Raw genomic sequence first — 14,215 nt, forward strand, 5'->3', positions numbered from 1 at the left:
TAATTATTAGTTTTCCATAATCCCCTGCACACCAGAACTAAGAATAGGAAGGACAGCACTGCAAATTAGCCAGGTTGTATTTCTTTGCATGGTCTAATATGATTTCAGGGACCAGGAGCTTGTAAACAGGAGACTCCTTTATTGACCATGCAGCAAACTAAAAAGAAAGAGGTAGCCAAGCTATGAGGCTACTTTCCCAGCTACGCAGTGTGACAGAAGTGTGTGAATCACCAAATTGATGAACACAGTAATATAAACATATACATTATAATAGCATACAGTATGTATATCTGCGGTGTGTATAGCTATTTGGCTGCAGTTTAGCTTAAATGTATCATGATCTGCTTTTGTTAATGGTAACAGCCTCTCCTAATAGCACCCCTATTCCATCAAAAATCTCGTTATAAGCAGACTGTGCATTAGGATATAAGTCAAAAGCATATTTAACTCTTAATTGTGTGCAAAAGTATTTTTCATATTGTATGATTTTTAAGTAGGTAAAAAAAGATTAACAAGTGCTAACATTCTACAACAAAGTTCAAAGGTAGGGTGTCATGTATTGCATGCCAGGGCCTTTTCTACAACCTGCTGATTAATCAATGTTTCTTTTAATAGCACAACTATGCAAACGCTGAATGTTTCAGTGTCATTGCCCACAAACTCTGCTAATCAATCCTCATTGTTAGAAACCAGAAATGTATTATTGATTTAACCATTGTGTGAGAAAACATGAAAAAGCACACTAATTTCTATACTAAGGCTCGCACATAACCACAAGAGAAAATTGAAGCATTGTCTACACAGGAGCCAATCACATTCCTTTTATTTTTTTACCAAATGAAACAGTTGACAAGAATGACTTTGCTCACATATACATTTGATATAATCTGCACTTTTCAGTGGCTCTAGTTTATGTGATCCACTTTTTGGCTTTGTACCGTATGGGGATAATTTACTAAAGCAATATAGGCTGTTCACTTGCAAAGTAAATTTTTATCTAACTTGGTCAATGAGGTAAAGCCGTGCTGACTTCAATCATTCAATCATGTGCAAGCAGAAATCCAGTATCTTTTGGTATCTTCCTTGCATGTCATTGGGTTTTTAATTGCAAAGTCAGATTTTACCACAATTCCCTTCCAAAGTGAACATACTGTACTGCTTTAGTAAATCAACCCCTTTGAGTTAACCATGACTGCTATACATGTTTCTGGCTATAAGTAATTTGATTTGAAGATCAGGTAAATGAACGCAGACAGAGTTTTCCAGTCTGCAGAGAGTCATACAATTTATGAAATATGACTGCTTGGGTTCATAAACTGCTTTGCTTAGATTAAATAACAAATTACAAAAAGCTGATTCTTCTGTTATAATCTGATGTACTATGTATTTTCCTGATTAGCAAGTGCCTGGTGTTTCATTAGCATACCTCCCAACTTTCTGAAATGAGAAAGAAGGACGCCTTCCAGCAAAATGTGTTAGGCAATGGACACAGCCCTTCCATGGCCACAGTTATATGGACTATTAAGAATTTATATGCTAAAAATAATTTGTTAAACCCAGAATTGTTTGTTTTACACCACTGCTTTTCCTTTATACTGGCTTTTTGAAATAGCAGACAAGGTGGTTCAGAGATAAGATAAAGGTTTCAGTGTAAAATAACACTTTTTGGTAGTCAAGTAGAACCTGTACATCAGACCACAAAGGGACAAATGAAGAGAAAAGAGAGATAGAGGGATTTGGTTCCAAATGAGGGACAATCCCTTTAAATCAGCAAGAGATGGGAGGTGTGCACTAATGTGGATGTGTGTGTTGCTGTTCTGGACAACACTCACTTTCATCCAGCTTTAATACATGTGTTGTACAGTGGTTGGACTTAACTGAGATTTGCTACACAATGTAAATTCTTAATTAACACTAACATCGCCTCCAGTGGGTGATTGTGGGTTTGTAACAGTTTTTGTGAATGAGCCAGCAGGACCTGCAACAAAGCCCACAGTTGATCATGGGAGACGTTTCGTGGATGATAACGCATTGAATGATCACCCATTAAGCGAAAATCTTACATTTTTAGAAACTATATGCATGGTCACTAAGACTGTGTCTTAAGAATAGACTGCAAGAACATTAATGGGCATCCAAGTAGTAGACATGGCTTTGTCATAAATCACCATTTCCTTCTCTTTGGAATATATATGATTTGAAATAAGCTGATGCTTTTAACTTTTAATAAAAACATTTATGTATATCGTTCGTGCCTAAGAGCATACCATCACATTATCTGTACTGGGTCAAAATATCCCAGGATTCTGTTGCTACAATAGTTTGCTCTTTACATGACATATTTTATTTGGCTTCACAGACTTTTTTTTGACATCACAAACATGCACAAGTTTCAAAGTACCCAAGCAGTGACATGCTTGTAACACTATTGAATGAAAAGCTTGTTCCCTGCTATTGCCCACAGCTTGCAGGATTCACTAGTTCTCTTGCTTTGCTTTCAGTCCTCTAAATTGTTCATAAAATCACTGTTTGGTCAATGAGAGTCTCATTTCATCCACACTTCTTACCCCAACAACATAACATATAAAAAAAATGCAAACAAAATCCAAAATATGTATAGAAAACAAAGTAAATCACTGTAATTAAATAAAGACAGTTTTGTCAAAATAAATATCTGTAATAAAATAAAAGCAGCATTGCCTGCTCTAGTCAGTAGTTTTTTTTTTTTATCTCCCTGCCCATTACCAATATGACTTTGTATATGCGTTGGCAAAGTCATTGCAATCCAACTTTACTCTGTACCAGAGAACTCTCATTTCAAATAACATTTATGTAGTTGAAGGCTTCCCCAACACAGGGGAGCCTCTTTGAACTGTATTAACTATATGTATGTCAAAAGCAAGCTAATTTCATGCTTTGCTATAGTCATATGGACCTCAATAGCGTCATGTTGGGTATAAGATCAGTCAACAAATTCTTCACAGAGACGGTACCTGAAACTTTTCTTAAGCATCACCTGAGAATATTCAGTTTGACCTGTTTCACCCATTTGCCAGTGACTCCCTAATCTGGATTACATTGCACAGTTCTGAGTGAATATTCCAGCTCACCCCAATAAAACAGAAATGCATGCAAGACACACACCCATCTAATAAATAAGAGGAGCCGGCTCAGGACCAGATCTGAGCCACCGTACAGTTTAGATAAGAGCACACAGACATTTAGTTCTTAGCTGCGGCCATGCACAGTCTATGTCTTATTTATTAGGCACACTGAGGAATGAATGGGTTGCTGTCAGTGCTGAGGCCTTTCATCTTCTTGGTGCTTCCACCACTGGTCAGGCTGACAAGGTCCAGGTAGAAATGTGATTTTAGAAAGCGCCGATAGGAATCCTTCTCCATGAGGATAAAGATTTTGTGCTGGGCCTGGTCAAAGCAAGAGTGTGTTGGCTGAAGTATGCTCATTGTTGTTTCCTCTCGAGTAGTTGAATCCAGATTCACCTAATAGAAGAAGAAGAATTAACAAGGCTTATTATGTGATAAGATAATGAGAGCAGTAGCAATCGGTACGAGAGATTCTCTAACATATTATAGTAATTAAGTTCTGGGAAACCCAGATGGTTGCTTTGAACTGAGTAGCCAATTAACAACTCATGTTCAGTGTCAGGGATCTACAAGTCTATGGGGAGCTCAGATGCATAAACAATTATTTTTAATCCCAGCAATCAAGTTATGAAACCAATTATAAAGTAAGAATGAAGTTCTCAAAAACAGTGACAAAGAATATGATTTATACATTCTGGTTGAGTGCGCTACAGCAACAAGCTGTAATAGCTTGCTAAGGAAAACAATAGGCTGTTCTGAAACCCCAGCGATGTTCCCTATTACATGAGGCAAAATGTCTTTCAGCTGTTATATTCAGTATAAAATGCAACCAGGGATTCTTACTTCTCTGGTTGCCTCCACAGAAATGAAGTCCTCATAGATCTTTTGGGCTTTGCTTGTCATCTTTGCTGTAGATTTCGTTTTTTTGTAATTCTCACATGCCAGCCAAAAGTCAAGGTTCTCTTCACTGTATTCAGACTGAAGAAATGATCTGAAAGCTACCAGGCCACCTACAAAAAAAATGAATGATTCTTTAAATTATACGGATATAACCTAAATGTTCACAATAATATTATGCCTTAAAGAAACTTTTGCTATTCTAAAGCATGTAACTATAAATAAATACAGAAGAAATGTTTAAAATATAAGGAACCAAAGACAAATGATCCAAAGTGTAGAGGAATGTTTGGGCAACATTAATGTGGATCCTTGAAATGTTGCTGTACAGCATACAGTGTAAAATAAATAAAGGAGACCTGATTTAAAGATGAGAGCCTGACAGCCGTTCTCATCATATGTCTAATATCTGAGCATCTGTCTCATGTAGTGGAGGTCAGCAAGGAGCAGAGCCACTTGAATATGGGAACGATGATAAAGTGCAGCTATAAAAAAAATTTAAATCACTCTTCGTCTGGGGACCGGTAGCAGGGGTCTGTGTCTTGTATCACATCCAAACCAAGGTCATTTCAAACTAGTGACCTTTGGCTGACGTCATTGGATCCTTTTGTAAACCTCGAAAATTCCTTGAAATGCTAGGGCAATGCCTCTAGGACAGTTTTATTTCTCACGTCCCAGTATTTTGGATGTCTCTAGCTGACCTAAGTCACGTATACACAGTTATGGACTAGCGCATGGAAAACTGGAGCTCGGTTTCATCATTTAGTTAAGAGCTTTAATAAAAATTGTGATTCTGCTACGAATGCCAATGAATTTTGTCTGTGACCACCTGAGCATGTCGGGAATTGTAGTTGAACATCACAGGAATAGTTCACATCGAAGGATGGCATTGCATACATATTTTATTAAAATATTTGACATTTTAAGATTTATTTTAGTTTGCATGAGCCAACCACACAGGTCAAGAGCTAAATGGCAAGGTAAGGTATTCTATAATGAAAGCCAACAATCAGTCACCCACTATCTTCTCTATACAAAACTACCATTTTATTAATCTTAGCAGGATAACTGGTATATCTGGCAAATGTCTTGGAAATCTGGGCAGTAATTTATCCTTTCAGACGTTTGCTAGTATTATGCATATCAAAGTAATTAACGTCAGTAGTTAAAAAGGTGGGCTTATTAAGATCAATACTGAATTATGTAGTGTATGTCAAGGTAAGACCTTCATATACAAAGATATTGCCATTTTTGTTGTTGGAAAGTTTTGACACCATTCAGTAAGTAAGCTAACGTAAAAATATTTCCCAGCTATGGTTATCATATTCATAGTCATTTTACAGCTAAATATGTTATAAAATAGTACTTTGAAGTCTGGAGGTATATGCACTAAAATTGCTGTGTTTCACCCATTTACCAGATTTGGAGTCATATAAAACAGAATGCTAACGCATTTTGGGGATTCCGAGGGCCCCATTTATCAGGGCTAAATCAGGGCTAAAAGAACAAATCATATACATGATTTTATAAAAGTATATGATTTTCTCTTTTAGCCCTGACAAAGGTTGCCCATTGGAATTTACAAACATGTTGGCTTTCTGCTTTATACGACTCTGAATAACAAAAATCTTCCAAACCTAACACTCTAATTTTGGCACTTTCTTTCTTACACTTCATACCTCTTATCTTCCTGAGATGAGAGGCAAACTTTGGCCCCTGCTTTCCAGAGAGCCACATAAAAAAAGCCCTCTACATCATATAAAACACCCTATCAAGCTCCCCAACATTACTAAGGGCCCAGCATTCCATAAACCTACCCTTTGCATAATTGATCATGTATAAGTTTGCTCTACAACTACCTATCTGATTCAGAGTTTCATGATTTAAGTTTCCAAACACAGGTTTAAATGTTATTGGCATCTTTAGTGCATTTCCAATTTTTCTTTTCAGGAAGAATTATGTGTGGTATGTTCGAGACCTGTGTGTTTTCTTTCAACTGATTTTAAATTCACATCAATGTGGTTGTCATACTTACATTCACTGTTAAAGAGATTTTCCAAAGATTCTGCCCATTTCTTTATTTCATCGTAAGTCAGCCTGAAAAACAAAACAGGGAAAGAAATTATTCTATGAACACTTAGAGAATTATTCCATAATTTGTACAGATTCGTTGAAAAGTGTAATTGAACAAAATCACAGATTTACTTTACAAATGGTGCAGGGTATTGCACTCTTACCCACAGTAAACCACTGCAGATGAGACTCTGCTATACTAAACCTCTAACATTTTGATAAAACAGAATTCATGTATTGGTTAAAGCTCAACTTTAGGCAGGTAAATGCACAAATTAAATACTTAAGGGAGCTGTTTACTTGCCAGATGATTTGTATTTCTGCCCATCCAGCACTGAAATTTACATAGCTCTGCCACACACAACAGCTGCCATTAAGTTAGCCTGGAGTTCAGCTTTAAGATCTTGTTGTTTTTTTTTGCTTTAACAGTATATAAAATACTGTTCCTTACTGGTTTTTCTATTTCACAGTTCAGAATATAAATCTAGATATGGTATTTTTGTAACACAAGTAAATGGAATCAGACTAGGTCTTATAGGGAACTTATGTGGTAAGGTGAATAAGCAGGAATTTTATAGTGACTAGAGTAGGGCATGTTCAACAGGTATTATCAACTGCACAACAATAATTAAACTGCAGCAATTAAGTTCTATTATGCTTAATTAAGTCTTTCTGTGCAACATGCACATTCAGAGTTCTCTTGATTTTTTTATATTATGAGACGTTAAGCTTGCTATAGGGATTTTACTTACACTGTAGCACTACTACATCACTGAGCCATTGCCAGTACCACCATGACTTTCAGCCTAATGGCATATTTGGTTGGAATTAAGCATTATCTTACCAGTCGCCTGGGAGTTATGATTAGCAAACATCTCAGCTTATTGTATTTTACTGAGATAGATCTTTCTCAGCCCTGAAATTGCCATTAGTATTTAATCTACGAATAATTGGTAATTAGCGTGCAGACAAAACACACACTGGGGACAGAATAGGCTTACCTCTGGCAACCAGGTTTTTCTTTCTTCACGCAAGTGCTATTATCACAGCCATCCGTTTTCTGAAGCAGAAAGCCAAGTCGATGCTTCATATCTTTGGCACTGTTGAAAGACATTGTAAAAGTTTAATGTGAGCATTAAACCGATCTACGAATTCAAAGTGTTTGAAGCATTTCACACAAATCAATCGGTAAGGCTCTGCACCATTAATTTGACTGGTTGTTGGGAAACAAAAAATGTTTTTATGTTGCTAGTAGCTTATTTGATATTCCAGTTTGGGCTGGACGTTGATGGCCTGAAGCCCCCACTGCTTTGATGCATCAGTAACTTGAGAGTCAAGATTCCTTGCTGGAGTACAGAGTTTAACATCATACTACCACAACCACTCCTTGCTAGTTTATTCAACCTACTGGCCTCCAACTAGGACTTATCCTTGAAAACATTATTTTAATGAGCCTTTATACACATATGGTGCCTGGCAACATAAGGGAATGTTTGCCTGATCTGCCCATGTACAGTTGGATTAGGGAATTATTCCATTGTTTATAGGCACCTCAAAGCTAACCAATGCTTTTTCGTCAGGTCAAGGTTAATTGGCCGGGATGGATTTTCCTGCCCAATCCCTAGTGTTTCCCCTGAGACAGACCAGCTACCTGTACTTCTCCCCATGGCACAAACATGTATTTTTCTCCAATGTGAACTTGCATATTGCAGAAAGATCTTTTATTACATATTTATTGTTGAAACTGGGACATACATACATGCCCTCTAATGTTTTTAAGTATAGGGTGGTTAAATACTAGCTTGGCCTAAGGAAGTTAGTGTAGACTGACGCAACAGTTAGATGGTAACGTTAGAGGAAACATGAAGAGATGGCTGCAAAACTTAACACTTCTAATCTCTAACCTACTTTGTGGCCATTTATAGCCCTTTATTGTATACCCCTGCACTGGTGTTTTTTTTAAAATACCTTGCCAGCATGCTGTAGGTAGCTGGAGACCCTTGCTTTCTTTGGGGAAGAAGTGATCTCTCTGCAGAGGTCTGCCACATCCCCTGCTGAGTTGGAGCATGAACTTTGCTGATTGCAGAGCTACAGGAAATGTGTTGGGCTTCTGCAAATGGACAACTGCTTCCACACAGAAGGCAAGGGTTCTACTCTTCAGCTGTGAGCTGGCAGGGGTCATGTTTTTCTACTCAGGCTGTGGCTGATTTCTAAAAAAAAATGAACAAACATTGAGCAATTTGTGTTTTGATATACCTGGAATGTACTTAGCTGATTTAAACTGAAAGTTCTATTGGGCTTCAACTTGTCCTTTAATGCTTTATTAGGCAGACAGATTTCCATGTGTCAAATAAATAAAAGCTACCATACAACCATGTAGTATGAAGGACTACCTACAATTTAAATGGACTGTTCTGAACTACAGCTTCAACAGGCCATACAACTTTAGAAAATCTAGCCAACCAGGAAGACTATACCAAGAATTTGACATATAACTACTTCAACAGAAATAAAATTGCTCACTCATATCTATTATACCGTGTACATTGTAGCGAGGCAGAAGTGATAATTTTTTATCTGTGCAGAAAAAGTCGACTTCATCTTGTAGTGATATGAATATAGTGTTGGCTTTGTGCTGTATCACAACTGCATGCAATTGTCGGTCATAATACGCTGCCACTATTCCATGTAATATGAACACCTTGACTGCCATCAACGCTGTAATTAAAGGCTAAGCATTTAGAATGTCCGTCATCATGTCAAGGTAATAGCGTGTGCTACGTCACTTGAAAGTGTTCCAGCATGCATTTGCTGTAGTGTTTCTGTACCTGATGTACAATAGTCTGTATATCAGAAAATAATGCACTGATGTGAAAGGATGCTCTGGGAGTGAGGAGCAATCCTGGAAAAATAATGTTTGTTACCTAACATTTGCCAAGGTTGGTGGAGCAATGTGCTTGCATGGGAACCTTTCCAATTCAGCAGTGTTTTGGGCTAAATTTTACATGGACGGCAATGAGGGTTGCTGTTTTAGAAAAAGGTGCCTACTAAGATATTTGATGATGGCCAGTTGTCCATGCACGTCAGGACAGAGCAATACTATTGTTGCAAATGACTGTTCTAAAAACAGAGGTTTGCTTTGGGTGAACCATGTTTGTGAAAGGGGAGCTCTACAGCCATTGGTTGTCCCAGCAAGATAAAATAGGGATTGGATGGGGAAACCCATCCCACACGTTTTGACTAATTCCCTGCACAGGATCAGGCAGGATGCACTGTTGGAGCCTGCAGACATATAAAAGGACTCCAATCCAACAAATCAGTCAAATGTTTCCATATGTCTGTAGACCACAGCTTTCCCCCCAGACCACATCTTCTAGAATGCAGCAAAATGGACAGATTTCCAGTCCATGCTTCGTCATGTGATACATGGAAGAACTAAGATTTAAGGATCTGTGGAAATGTAATAGCTTGAGGCAAAGCAGGGAGATAGTCAGGTCAATGAATTTTATATTATCAAACTTCTATAATATTGTACAGACACTTGAAGTATCAGTCATATAAAATGTTAATAATATGCTTGTTGCCCATGACTTATGGATCATTGTAGATAACTGCACAGAGCTGTAGCCATCAAACAAAACATGAGCATTTAGCACCAGACACAATGGGCACTTCAAAATTCAGTATATGCATAATGAATCCTATCTCCCTAGCTGACAATTTACCTGCCAGGCCCAACAATATCAAGGTTATCAAAAAGTAGGAACTGCACTTTAAATGTAGGTTTTAATAACAGGAAATGACACATGTTGCCTATCTCCTAGCTTCAAAGGTCAAGATAATACGTATTGTACATTGCTATAAAATATAAACTAGTTCCTTCTAATCATAATCTGTTGCAACTGAAGAACGACTGACATTTAATGATGGAAAATCCTTGTTACATACAACTACACTATATATCATTAAATGCAATTTGCTTTGCTGTAACACCCAATAACACATAATTTATTAATTTACAGCAGTATCCATTACCAGCACGTAGTAACAATAAAATAGATAGCCGTGTGATTATACATGTGTATCTTAACAGGTTAATGCCCTGTCACACAATGACACTGGCCATTAGCTATGATCCATTATGTCATAGTCATATATAAACCAGGTCTCATCTGAAATCTCTCTGTGATATGGGCCAGACATGAACCTGCAGACACAAGAGGCCCCTCACTCAATTAACCCTGTCTAATATCTCCTGCATCAAGAGATGAATACTGTATACATTATGCAGAGGAAACAGAAGGGTATTCTGAATTTACATTAGATAGTGGATCTAATGTATAAACTTAGACTAGAGAAAATATTGGAGATGTGTCCTTAGCAAACATGCAGATGCTTTCCCCATGTTATCATATAGTGAAAGCAATATCTGGCTTCTATGACCACCGCTTTAATGTATCTACATTTCTTCTATATGTGCTTTCTTATGTTCTCCTGATTCACAATGCCCACAATGGCCCTATTCAATAATGAGCACTACTTCCTCTGTGCCATAATCCATAGAAACCAATCAGAATTTATCTTGCTAATAAATTTTGAGAAGGTTCTATTGGTTACTACAGCTAAAGGGGAACTGGAACTAAAACTAAAACATACCTGTGATTTTGGACAGAGTGGTGATTGGTTAAAAACTCTGTCTGGTTTTTATTGCTTTGTGTTACAAAGGAGAAGACTTCTCCAAACGTCCCATCCTGGAGATACAGCTGGAAATGAGAGGAAATCTCCGAAAGTGGGGGAAATTTCACCTCACCACTTTACTCCTGTTCCTATGACATCTTTACAATTGTAGATTGCCATTCACTTTTGTCTTGTGACAATAGTCAATAAGACAAAACATGAGAGTGAAACTCTCCAATGAAAAACTAATCTTAAAAAAAAAAAAACATTTGAACTGCAGTTTCAACTTTATGAATTAGTATTTGTTATTGAAGGAGGTCATTACTGTTACCATTCTATCTTGTTTATTCTCTAACCTGGTTATCTGGTGACTGCTGTGCCTCTGCTCTCTGTACTTTTCCTCTCCAAAGCCGCTCATCCATGGTGTAACAAGCTTTAGGCAAGTGCAAGTTTACTATTCATCATACTACATCTCCCAGACACTGGATTCCTGTCATGCAGCACTGAGACATTCTTCTCAAATATTAACCAGAGATCCCCCTGTGAGAGCATTCTTCCCTGACAGGCATCAGATTATACCCATAATGTGTATACTAGCATTTATCAACTATTAGACACATAACCAAACATATGTATTTATCATTTTGCTTTTAAAGTAACAAAAATTTATTTCTAGGTATTGTGGTTCTCCATGATTAAGTTAAAAGGTTTTTATCTAAGGTCAGTGTCATACACCATGCTGAATTTATCACTTTGTAGCCTATGATAAGTAATATGCATTTAAAAATCAGCAGAGGCTTCTTATTTAGATCCCCAACATTTTTGCAGAGAGCGGCCTATCATTTGTAAAAAGTTGGATGTCTGGACAGTGCTCTGTGTCTGGAAGCTGTAAATAATGATTCCAGGTTTCAGCAGAGTGAATTTGTATTTACTTAATATTATTACAATCAATTCTAAAATGATTTGCCTCATATTTATTCCTAATAGTTTAGCAACGTATAATTCCTGATATTAACAATTAAAAAGAGAATGTTATAATAATGGGAATCTGGAAAATGTTCCCGATAATTGCAGTACTATTCTGTCTAAACAATGCTCCACATATTGTATGAGTTCAGTTGTGTCACTTATTTCCTTGTAAATCAAAGTAAAATGTCATAAAAAGGTTTAATAGTCATTAGGAAACCAGACTTATGACATTGTGAGCAGTTATGAGATGGTGAAGGTAAACCCGTATCTTCCTAGAATACTGGGGCATAGAACAATCCAGCAGTTAGCACTGGATATTCTAAAATAAAGAATGATGTTATTAATAGAAAGTTACAACTGCCATAATTGTCTCATGACTTTTACCATCAAAAAGGAAAAACAAGAGTAACTGGATTATACCATAAATCAAAATAAATATCCACAATGTTTCTTGACAATAACACTGCAACTAACGGCACACATTTCTTTCTACACTTCCACTATTATATCTCCTTTATCATTACACCCCATAGTACTCTGCTCTTTGATTGAAAATAAAAATGAAAGATTAATGCAGATCAAAAATGTACTAATGAAACTCAATCCCTATAAGCAATTAAAAAAACAGAACAACATCTTTATACTAAGTAATCCAGCAATTTATGAACTAATTCCTGCTTAGTAAATATCCCTATGTTAAGCATTTTATGGGGATTGGGGATTGATCCTTAATGACATACTAAACGTTCTGCACAAAAGAAGCTAATCTGTCAGTTGGTTTCCATATAAGTCTCAAACTGTGTTTAAATGTCTATAATTATAGGTTCTCAGAACTTTCTTACTGTTATATAACAGGGATTAATCTCCTGGGCCCTTTGTCCCCACCCCCTGAAAGAGGCTCTAATGTTCAGATTCATCCATGTTCAATCAATCAATAAACCAATCAATTAATCAAATATAATGATTATTCAGTGTATAGAGAGAGAGATACCTATATGTGAGACCCCATCAAATCTGAGACTCAAGCAAACTGTATCTGTATTTCCAGAGAGAGAGAGAAGGAGAGCTAATCTAGCTATACCTGAGACCCCAGCACAGCAAACTCTCCCTCTCTATAGATCTTTATCTCTCTATAGATGAGAGAGATGGAGAGGGAGAGGGAGAGAGAGAGAGTGGGGGAGAGAGAGAAAGAGAGAGAGAGAGAGAGAGAGAGAGAGAGAGAGAGAGAGAGAGAGAGAGAGAGAGTTTTCAAATAAGAAACACTACATTGCTCCTACTAAATTTTCTTTGCTCTTATTTTCTTTGCTGCTCTTATTCAGGTTTTCCTACTGGAGTCCGTGTAAAGTGCATTATAGATAGATAACGAATAGAAGGAGAAAGAGAGAATCTAGCTATAGCCGACACTCCAGCAAAATACTATACTGCAATAATCGCTAACAGTATAATAAATAAAAAGGAAACACATAATTGAAAATCAATCCAATCGTCCTGTAGCTGACTGCAGTGCAATGAACAAGCAAATGCAATGGGCAAATTTTTTAATGGCACAAATATGATGCCAGAGATAACAGAGCCTATACAGTCTAAGTGAGTCAAGCATATTGGGCATTGAGCCAACGGTTTTACGTGTAAGGAAGCAGGGTGAAATGCTCTGCAGTCCCCTGCACGAAGCTATAGGGCACCTATAGATGCCTCCAATAGACGAGCCCCCCGTGCACTGCAGCGCTCTGCGTATCTCTGCTATCAGACGCCTTGCAGCGCATCCCCCATACACGCAGCTCTGCAGACCGCAGCCTCACCTTTTCAAGCAGGTGGCAGGGAAGGAGGTCACCCCGGCTAGTCCTTTGCACATCTTGGCTGTGAGGTCGGGATCCCAGACGAGGAGAGAGTTGCTTTGTTGCTTTGGTTCTATGTCACTGGATGTGTTTGTCCAGCTTGTCACTGCTCTGCTGTTGCTGCTTCCCATCCTCTCATCTTTTTATAGCCTGAAACAACAGGACTCAGAGGCAAGCAGCAGCCAATCACAGCCGCCCCCTGATCTGCGCGCAGCACTACGCCACCCTCTCTGTCAGCATCATCCCTCCCTTTCAGCATCATCCCTCCTTTTCTCTTTTTTTTATTTTCTTTTTTTTTTAAAAAATTTTTTCCTCCCCTCCTCTTGGTTTAGCAGTAAAAAATAAGTGTTGACGTGTGAAGGGGAGGAGAGGCAGACATTAGTGATCAGGGAAGATGTGCTAACGTTAAACTTGAGAGCCTGTGGGCTGATGTATAGCAAAGTCTGGATATGTTTATCCCACTCAAAGACTTTTATGGGAACAGGATCAACTTTAATACTCTGTTTGCGAAAGGGTGTTAAGTGCTGCTGCTGAATTCTGATTCAAGATTTTATTAATTTGCTGGCAGAACAGGAAGTTTCAGATTGTTCCATTCAATGGTTGATAAAAAGTTGCTTAGAGGAATAGCAGTGATAAAAATAATTATATCAGATTCCCATA

General features: G+C 37.6%; 1 protein-coding gene across 1 annotated transcript; it reads right to left on the reverse strand.

The window, feature by feature from the left end:
* Positions 1-2,323: 2,323 nt before the first annotated feature.
* Positions 2,324-13,764, reverse strand: RGS4 (regulator of G-protein signaling 4). Its single transcript, XM_018559071.1, has 5 exons — positions 13,520-13,764; positions 7,076-7,174; positions 6,037-6,098; positions 3,948-4,114; positions 2,324-3,500 (listed from the first exon to the last, which is right to left on the reverse strand). The coding sequence occupies exons 1-5, from the start codon at positions 13,684-13,686 to the stop codon at positions 3,264-3,266; spliced, it is 732 nt and encodes a 243-aa protein (XP_018414573.1). The 5' UTR covers positions 13,687-13,764; the 3' UTR covers positions 2,324-3,263.
* Positions 13,765-14,215: the final 451 nt, after the last annotated feature.

This window comes from Nanorana parkeri, unplaced genomic scaffold (genome assembly GCF_000935625.1).
Source record: "Nanorana parkeri isolate BGI_ZX_2015 unplaced genomic scaffold, ASM93562v1 scaffold378, whole genome shotgun sequence".
Taxonomy (NCBI): Eukaryota; Metazoa; Chordata; class Amphibia; order Anura; family Dicroglossidae; genus Nanorana; species Nanorana parkeri.

Coding starts and splice junctions, on each gene's coding strand:
- RGS4 (XM_018559071.1), bottom strand. CDS start 13,686: ATGGGAAGCAGCAACAGCAGAGCAGTGACAAGCTGGACAAACACATCC. Junction 7,175..13,519: donor CCTGCCACCTGCTTGAAAAG/GTGAGGCTGCGG, acceptor GTCTTTCAACAG/TGCCAAAGATATGAAGCATC. Junction 6,099..7,075: donor GAAAAACCTGGTTGCCAGAG/GTAAGCCTATTC, acceptor TTTGTTTTTCAG/GCTGACTTACGATGAAATAA.